Below are 10096 nucleotides of genomic sequence, written 5' to 3' on the forward strand. Positions count from 1 at the left end.
ACTAATGGTAGTGATACGATTAATGTGTGACTGTATGTAACTAATGGTAGTGATACGATTAATGTGTGACTATGTAACTAATGGTAGTGATACGATTAATGTGTGACTATGTAACTAATGGTAGTGATACGATTAATGTGTGACTAAGTAACTAATGGTAGTGATACGATTAATGTGTGACTGTATGTAACTAATGGTAGTGATACGATTAATGGGTGACTATGTAACTAATGGTAGTGATACGATTAATGTGTGACTATGTAACTAATGGTAGTGATACGATTAATGTGTGACTATGTAACTAATGGTAGTGATACGATTAATGTGTGACTATGTAACTAATGGTAGTGATACGATTAATGTGTGACTGTATGTAACTAATGGTAGTGATACGATTAATGTGTGACTGTATGTAACTAATGGTAGTGATACAATTAATGTGTGACTGTATGTAACTAATGGTAGTGATACGATTAATGTGTGACTGTATGTAACTAATGGTAGTGATACGATTAATGTGTGACTATGTAACTAATGGTAGTGATACGATTAATGTGTGACTGTATGTAACTAATGGTAGTGATACGATTAATGTGTGACTGTATGTAAGTAATGGTAGTGATACGATTAATGTGTGACTATGTAACTAATGGTAATGATACGATTAATGTGTTACTGTATGTAACTAATGGTAGTGATACGATTAATGTGTGACTATGTAACTAATGGTAGTGATACGATTAATGTGTGACTGTATGTAACTAATGGTAGTGATACGATTAATGTGTGACTGTATGTAAGTAATGGTAGTGATACGATTAATGTGTGACTGTATGTAAGTAATGGTAGTGATACGATTAATGTGTGACTGTATGTAAGTAATGGTAGTGATACGATTAATGTGTGACTATGTAACTAATGGTAATGATACGATTAATGTGTGACTGTATGTAACTAATGGTAGTGATACGATTAATGTGTGACTGTATGTAACTAATGGTAGTGATACGATTAATGTGTGACTATGTAAGTAATGGTAGTGATACGATTAATGTGTGACTATGTAACTAATGGTAATGATACGATTAATGTGTGACTATGTAACTAATGATAGTGATACGATTAATGTGTGACTATGTAACTAATGGTAGTGATACGATTAATGTGTGACTATGTAACTAATGGTAGTGATACGATTAATGTGTGACTATGTAACTAATGGTAGTGATACGATTAATGTGTGACTATGTAACTAATGGTAGTGATACGATTAATGTGTGACGGTTGGTAACTAATGGTAGTGATACGATTAATGTGTGACTGTATGTAACTAATGGTAGTGATACGATTAATGTGTGACTATGTAACTAATGGTAGTGATACGATTAATGTGTGACTGTATGTAACTAATGGTAGTGATACGATTAATGTGTGACTATGTAACTAATGGTAGTGATACGATTAATGTGTGACTATGTAACTAATGGTAGTGATACGATTAATGTGTGACTATGTAACTAATGGTAGTGATACGATTAATGTGTGACTACTGTATGTAACTAATGGTAGTGATACGATTAATGTGTGACTATGTAACTAATGGTAATGATACGATTAATGTGTGACTGTATGTAACTAATGGTAGTGATACGATTAATGTGTGACTATGTAACTAATGGTAGTGATACGATTAATGTGTGACTATGTAACTAATGGTAGTGATACGATTAATGTGTGACTATGTAACTAATGGTAGTGATACGATTAATGTGTGACTATGTAACTAATGGTAGTGATACGATTAATGTGTGACTGTATGTAACTAATGGTAATGATACGATTAATGTGTGACTATGTAACTAATGGTAGTGATACGATTAATGTGTGACTATGTAACTAATGGTAGTGATACGATTAATGTGTGACTGTATGTAACTAATGGTAGTGATACGATTAATGTGTGACTATGTAACTAATGGTAGTGATACGATTAATGTGTGACTGTATGTAAGTAATGGTAGTGATACGATTAATGTGTGACTGTATGTAACTAATGGTAGTGATACGATTAATGTGTGACTATGTAAGTAATGGTAGTGAAACGATTAATGTGTGACTATGTAACTAATGGTAATGATACGATTAATGTGTGACTGTATGTAACTAATGGTAGTGATACGATTAATGTGTGACTATGTAACTAATGGTAGTGATACGATTAATGTGTGACTATGTAACTAATGGTAGTGATACGATTAATGTGTGACTATGTAACTAATGGTAGTGATACGATTAATGTGTGACTACTGCACCGACACACTTTATTCGAGCAAATACCCAGTATGTACCTGGCAGATACCTGGAATGCGCCGCTCCTCACCTCTGACAAGCCCCGTTGTGTTTGCCTTCCCAGCCTGGGTTCATGCCTGGCTGACGGGCGGCTGATCTGTTAAATGATAATGATTAGGATTTAATAGGCTGCAATGCTTCGCGTGTCTACCAGATGGCATAAATTCATGAATTGTAATGCAGTATATATATATATACTGTGCAGTATTGCAGCCAGCGGGAATAAAATGCTTCAATCCCTGCTTGGAAAATACCTCAATGCACTCGGGCAGAAAACAGTCACAAACCTCAATACACCCGGGTATACCCGAATTCGTGGGACTAGCCGAGCTCGAATAAAGTGTGTCGCCAGTGTATGTAACTAATGGTAGTGATACGATTAATGTGTGACTATGTAACTAATGGTAGTGATACGATTAATGTGTGACTATGTAACTAATGGTAATGATACGATTAATGTGTGACTGTATGTAACTAATGGTAGTGATACGATTAATGTGTGACTATGTAACTAATGGTAGTGATACGATTAATGTGTGACTATGTAATTAATGGTAGTGATACGATTAATGTGTGACTGTATGTAAGTAATGGTAGTGATACGATTAATGTGTGACTATGTAACTAATGGTAGTGATACGATTAATGTGTGACTGTATGTAACTAATGGTAGTGATACGATTAATGTGTGACTATGTAACTAATGGTAGTGATACGATTAATGTGTGACTATGTAACTAATGGTAGTGATACGATTAATGTGTGACTATGTAACTAATGGTAGTGATACGATTAATGTGTGACGGTTGGTAACTAATGGTAGTGATACGATTAATGTGTGACTGTATGTAACTAATGGTAGTGATACGATTAATGTGTGACTGTATGTAACTAATGGTAGTGATACGATTAATGTGTGACTATGTAACTAATGGTAGTGATACGATTAATGTGTGACTATGTAACTAATGGTAGTGATACGATTAATGTGTGACTATGTAACTAATGGTAGTGATACGATTAATGTGTGACTATGTAACTAATGGTAGTGATACGATTAATGTGTGACTATGTAACTAATGGTAGTGATACGATTAATGTGTGACGGTTGGTAACTAATGGTAGTGATACGATTAATGTGTGACTGTATGTAACTAATGGTAGTGATACGATTAATGTGTGACTATGTAACTAATGGTAGTGATACGATTAATGTGTGACTGTATGTAACTAATGGTAGTGATACGATTAATGTGTGACTATGTAACTAATGGTAGTGATACGATTAATGTGTGACTATGTAACTAATGGTAGTGATACGATTAATGTGTGACTATGTAACTAATGGTAGTGATACGATTAATGTGTGACTACTGTATGTAACTAATGGTAGTGATACGATTAATGTGTGACTATGTAACTAATGGTAATGATACGATTAATGTGTGACTGTATGTAACTAATGGTAGTGATACGATTAATGTGTGACTATGTAACTAATGGTAGTGATACGATTAATGTGTGACTATGTAACTAATGGTAGTGATACGATTAATGTGTGACTATGTAACTAATGGTAGTGATACGATTAATGTGTGACTATGTAACTAATGGTAGTGATACGATTAATGTGTGACTGTATGTAACTAATGGTAATGATACGATTAATGTGTGACTATGTAACTAATGGTAGTGATACGATTAATGTGTGACTATGTAACTAATGGTAGTGATACGATTAATGTGTGACTGTATGTAACTAATGGTAGTGATACGATTAATGTGTGACTATGTAACTAATGGTAGTGATACGATTAATGTGTGACTGTATGTAAGTAATGGTAGTGATACGATTAATGTGTGACTGTATGTAACTAATGGTAGTGATACGATTAATGTGTGACTATGTAAGTAATGGTAGTGAAACGATTAATGTGTGACTATGTAACTAATGGTAATGATACGATTAATGTGTGACTGTATGTAACTAATGGTAGTGATACGATTAATGTGTGACTATGTAACTAATGGTAGTGATACGATTAATGTGTGACTATGTAACTAATGGTAGTGATACGATTAATGTGTGACTATGTAACTAATGGTAGTGATACGATTAATGTGTGACTGTATGTAACTAATGGTAGTGATACGATTAATGTGTGACTATGTATCTAATGGTAGTGATACGATTAATGTGTGACTGTATGTAACTAATGGTAGTGATACGATTAATGTGTGACTATGTAACTAATGGTAGTGATACGATTAATGTGTGACTATGTAACTAATGGTAGTGATACGATTAATGTGTGACTATGTAACTAATGGTAGTGATACGATTAGTGTGTGACTGTATGTAAGTAATGGTAGTGATACGATTAATGTGTGACTATGTAATTAATGGTAGTGATACGATTAATGTGTGACTATGTAATTAATGGTAGTGATACGATTAATGTGTGACTGTATGTAACTAATGGTAGTGATACGATTAATGTGTGACTGTATGTAACTAATGGTAGTGATACGATTAATGTGTGACTGTATGTAACTAATGGTAGTGATACGATTAATGTGTGACTATGTAACTAATGGTAGTGATACGATTAATGTGTGACTATGTAACTAATGGTAGTGATACGATTAATGTGTGACGGTTGGTAACTAATGGTAGTGATACGATTAATGTGTGACTGTATGTAACTAATGGTAGTGATACGATTAATGTGTGACTGTATGTAACTAATGGTAGTGATACGATTAATGTGTGACTATGTAACTAATGGTAGTGATACGATTAATGTGTGACTATGTAACTAATGGTAGTGATACGATTAATGTGTGACTATGTAACTAATGGTAGTGATACGATTAATGTGTGACTATGTAACTAATGGTAGTGATACGATTAATGTGTGACTATGTAACTAATGGTAGTGATACGATTAATGTGTGACTATGTAACTAATGGTAATGATACGATTAATGTGTGACTGTATGTAACTAATGGTAGTGATACGATTAATGTGTGACTATGTAACTAATGGTAGTGATACGATTAATGTGTGACTATGTAACTAATGGTAGTGATACGATTAATGTGTGACTATGTAACTAATGGTAGTGATACGATTAATGTGTGACTACTGTATGTAACTAATGGTAGTGATACGATTAATGTGTGACTATGTAACTAATGGTAGTGATACGATTAATGTGTGACTATGTAACTAATGGTAGTGATACGATTAATGTGTGACTATGTAACTAATGGTAGTGATACGATTAATGTGTGACTATGTAACTAATGGTAATGATACGATTAATGTGTGACTGTATGTAACTAATGGTAGTGATACGTTTAATGTGTGACTATGTAACTAATGGTAGTGATACGATTAATGTGTGACTATGTAACTAATGGTAGTGATACGATTAATGTGTGACTGTATGTAACTAATGGTAGTGATACGATTAATGTGTGACTATGTAACTAATGGGAGTGATACGATTAATGTGTGACTATGTAACTAATGGTAGTGATACGATTAATGTGTGACTATGTAACTAATGGTAGTGATACGATTAATGTGTGACTATGTAACTAATGGTAGTGATACGATTAATGTGTGACTATGTAACTAATGATAGTGATACGATTAATGTGTGACTATGTAACTAATGGTAGTGATACGATTAATGTGTTACTATGTAACTAATGGTAGTGTGACACAGTTAATGTGTTAAAAACAGCTGTTTGGTGCCTTTTTCTAAACAGGAAATTGTTAGAATGTGTTTGTTTGATAGGAAATGAAGTAATGTAGGTATTGTTTACATTTCAACCATGAAACATATCATTACTGGCGGATCTGATGTGGGAGACGTAGCAGGGATTTCACTTATGTACCAGATTATTTATCTAGCTCATAAGCAAATTGTAAATATATTACAGCGGGTTTATTTACAGAGGTTTCAACCGCAAGATCCGGAAAGAAGAAGCAGACGCGATTTTGAAATAAGACGGAACAGACTAGTAACTAAAGACCTGCTAATGACTTTGCAAAACAAGGCAGCTGGTTTGCGAGAATTGACGATAGAAAACATGACCGTTTGCCATTGTAAAAATCAGACCAGTTTCTTTTTTATATGGTTGTAAGAGATGTGTGCAGAGGTATGCAATGGAGACCATTTTTAAGGTGAAATTAAAATAAGGCTTTATTGTGCCTGTCCCTTTTAACACAGCAAAACATATGAAAACAACAAATGCCTAGACCTGTTTAAGGGCTAACTTACTTCCCCAGTCCCTTTCTCCAGGGCTGGAGGGATAATCCCATTACCACCCTATTCCCTAAAGTCTCAAGAGATACCTTAAAGAAGGTGGCCCTTCATGTCAGTCTTTGGTAGGTTCCTGGGTCCCCTGTGTCCAGGAATATAGGTCTTTTGGGTGTCTTGATTTCAGCAGAGCCTTTCTTCCTCTTGTCAGCACCCTTGTGTACTGAGGAAAATCTCTCTTCCTGTCTCAGAGGCAGGCTTCTTCTGACACCTGTAATCAGCCAGGTGGTGTTGGTTAATTGTCTACCAGCAGTTAACCACCACACTGCTGGATTAGAGGCACATTTTTGAACAGGGATAAGTCCCCTGTTACAATGGTTTTATGGGGATTGTACCAACGCTTATAGACCTTAGTCCTTAATATTTATGCATCAAGCTGTACAGATGCAGCCGGCATCGCTGCTCCCGCTGGCGTGATGTAGTGGGGGGGGGGGGGGAACACACAGCACCCCAGGGACGGACATCGTTGTCTTTCCTTTACCCGCTCACAAAAAGGGGCGAAGCTAATGCATTATTGCATGTGCCAGCAGGTGCAGTAACGCCTGCTACATCTGTATGTAGTTATGTTCTTTACATACAATAACGTCAAGAGTGTGTGTGTATATCTCTCTTTTATGTGTATATAGCCATCCATGTAGGCTACAGAGCGCTTCCCAGCAGTCAGACAAATGACAATAATAATAGGAGACATAATGGGAATAAGAAATGGCATTAGTTTTATGAAAACTAAAAAAAAACTTTCTTTTTTTGTGTGTTTAACAAACGCAATGTATTACTTGTTCTCTTCCATTTAGATCAAGTGTTTACAGAAGAGAAGGCAGAGTTAGGAAAATAATATAGCTCGGACGTATCTGTTTTTTAATAATTTTACTAAAAAACTAAAAATCTCACTTATGAGTCTAGTCACATGTCTCAGACAGGTCTGCAACCCTGCTTTTCCCCATTGTCTCTTATCATACAGTGCTTCCGCTGCAGCTAGGAATTCTGGGAAATGACATACAAATGAAAAACAGTGCCACCTTTTGCTTCAATCCATTTTAACATGGACACCTATAAGCTTATACCTGCCGTAATAACACACACAACCCCCCGCAAGCTCAGAACACAAACCCACCACACCATATATATTTGCTTTTAAAAGAAGTGCTACTGGGATTTTGACCTCGTGTATACTGTAGTTAAATACGTATCTGTTATTATTTTCATAAGTGAGGGTCATTTAGTGAAATTCTTTGACTAAAGCATTTTAAGCTTGTAAACCACTCCAAGGTGTCCCTGCTTTTGCAAGTCCTAACACTACATGACCCTGGAAAAGCTCTCCTAACCTCTCTTATGGAGGGAGGACTGCCTTAATAGACTGGTCATTCACAGGTACATAACAAGAACTGCTATTTATAAGGTGGGTTGAGTACGCTTAGAACCAGGGAGGAAGGGTCACTTACCTCCAAATGATTATTTACCAATTGAAATCTACAAACGCGCACAACCCCTACAAGCTCAGAACCCAAACCCACTATATATATGGTGGTGGTGGGTTGGGTTCGGAGCTTGCAGGGATTGTGTTTTAATTTCTTCTTATTTGAACCCCCTCTGTGGTCTCTTGCAGTGTTAAGTATTGAAATAAAAATGTTCTGTGTATTTTAAACCCATGGTTTCATTAAGCACACATTTACTGTAGCAATTTATATTGTGACTTTGGTAGGGGTTTCATTACTGCAGTTAGTAGTAAGTAAGGGCCCAACTTGAGACTTTGTGAACAGCTAGGCAGACCCACCCGTGAACTACTGTAGAATGTGGTCTATTGTTTCATTAGTGAGTAGTTAACATCTGCCTTGTGTCTTCTTTCAGGTTCTAATGTAAGCATGTGACTTGCTCCTCCACCAAGATCAAGTATGGAGAACGTGACCTCTGTTTATGTCGGGAAGAATTCCTGCACCTTCCATGAGGAGTTCAAGCAAATTCTGCTTCCCGTGGTCTACTCGGTAGTCTTGGTCTTCGGTCTCCCATTGAACTTTATTGTCATTCTTCAAATATGTCTGACCAGGAAGGTCCTGACACGCACTGCCATATATACGTTGAACCTAGCTATGGCCGACCTTCTGTATGTGTGCTCTCTTCCTCTTCTCATCTATAACTATATCCAACAGGACTACTGGCCCTTTGGGGATTTCACCTGCAGGTTGGTCCGCTTCCAGTTCTACACCAACTTGCACGGTAGCATCATGTTCCTCACTTGCATGAGCTTCCAGAGATACATGGGCATCTGCCACCCTTTGTCTGTCTGGCACAAAAAGAGAGGCAAGAAATTCACTTGGGTGGTCTGTGGTATTGTGTGGTTTATCGTGATTGTCCAGAGTGTGCCCACTTTTGTGTTCGCATCTACAGGCACACAGAGAAACAGGACTGTGTGCTATGACCTGAGTCCACCTGCACTATCCTCAAGGTATTTTCCATACGGCATAACATTGACTATCACAGGCTTCTTGATCCCCTTCATTGCGATTTTAGCCTGTTACTGCAGCATGACAAAGATTCTCTGCCAGAAGGATGACCTCAACGGGCCAGCAGTGCGGCAGAAGAAGGACAAAGCCATCCGCACGATCATCATTGTAGTTCTTGTTTTTGCCATCAGCTTCTTCCCTTTCCACCTCACCAAAACCATCTACCTAGTGGTGCGCTCAAAGAAAGGTGTTCCGTGCCTGGTGCTGCAGACATTTGCCATTGTGTATAAGTGCACCAGGCCCTTTGCCAGCATGAACAGCGTATTGGATCCCATTCTGTTCTATTTTACACAGCAGAAATTTAGGCAGAGCACCAAGACCTTGCTGCTCAGGGTTGCCACTAAATGGAAAACTGATTCACCTGTGAAAAATAAGCAGTGATAGAAAGGAAGCCCGCCACCTGGTGACCCTAAGCTTGAGAGCTGATTACCTGAGTTCCTTGTGTTGCTAGAGGATCTGGCAATACATGGCAGAAGGGGTGTACATTTACGGATGGACGCTGTATATAAAATATCACCACCCCCTATACCTACCGATAACTGAATTTTCAGTGGAAATGCCTTGGTTCAAAATTGCTAACATAAAATAGCAAACAAATAAACGAAGAGTTAATATGGAACTTGAATCATTCTAAATCAAACGTGTAACGTGTGAGACAAACTTTGGCATCATTTACCACAATGATTCGGAGAATTTTCTTTAGTGTTATTCATAGTTCTTTGTGTCCAGTACATTTCTATACATTAGACTTCGCTATAGAATGATGGCTTTGCTTCTGGGGGCCTGTAACATAAATAATTCATTCTCCTTACATAGAATACCAGTGAACCCATGAAGAGTATCAATACAATATGTTGCGGTATTATCAAGGTAAAGGAGGGAAGCCCATTTCAGAGAGAGGCCACGGTCTG

General features: G+C 37.0%; 1 protein-coding gene across 9 annotated transcripts in view; it reads left to right on the top strand.

Moving 5' to 3' along the window:
• P2RY6 (pyrimidinergic receptor P2Y6) overlaps nucleotides 1–9804 on the top strand; it is a 162069-nt gene extending 152265 nt beyond the window's left edge. For all 9 annotated transcript variants that reach the window (XM_075592716.1, XM_075592717.1, XM_075592721.1 and 6 more), the window contains one exon: nucleotides 8533–9804. In XM_075592716.1, the coding sequence (XP_075448831.1) occupies nucleotides 8577–9566 (990 nt within the window). In that variant the 5' untranslated portion in view covers nucleotides 8533–8576 and the 3' untranslated portion in view covers nucleotides 9567–9804. The remainder of the gene's footprint in view (nucleotides 1–8532) is intronic.
• The last annotated feature ends 292 nt before the right edge of the window (nucleotides 9805–10096 follow it).

This window comes from Ascaphus truei, chromosome 3 (assembly GCF_040206685.1).
Source record: "Ascaphus truei isolate aAscTru1 chromosome 3, aAscTru1.hap1, whole genome shotgun sequence".
Taxonomy (NCBI): domain Eukaryota; kingdom Metazoa; phylum Chordata; class Amphibia; order Anura; family Ascaphidae; genus Ascaphus; species Ascaphus truei.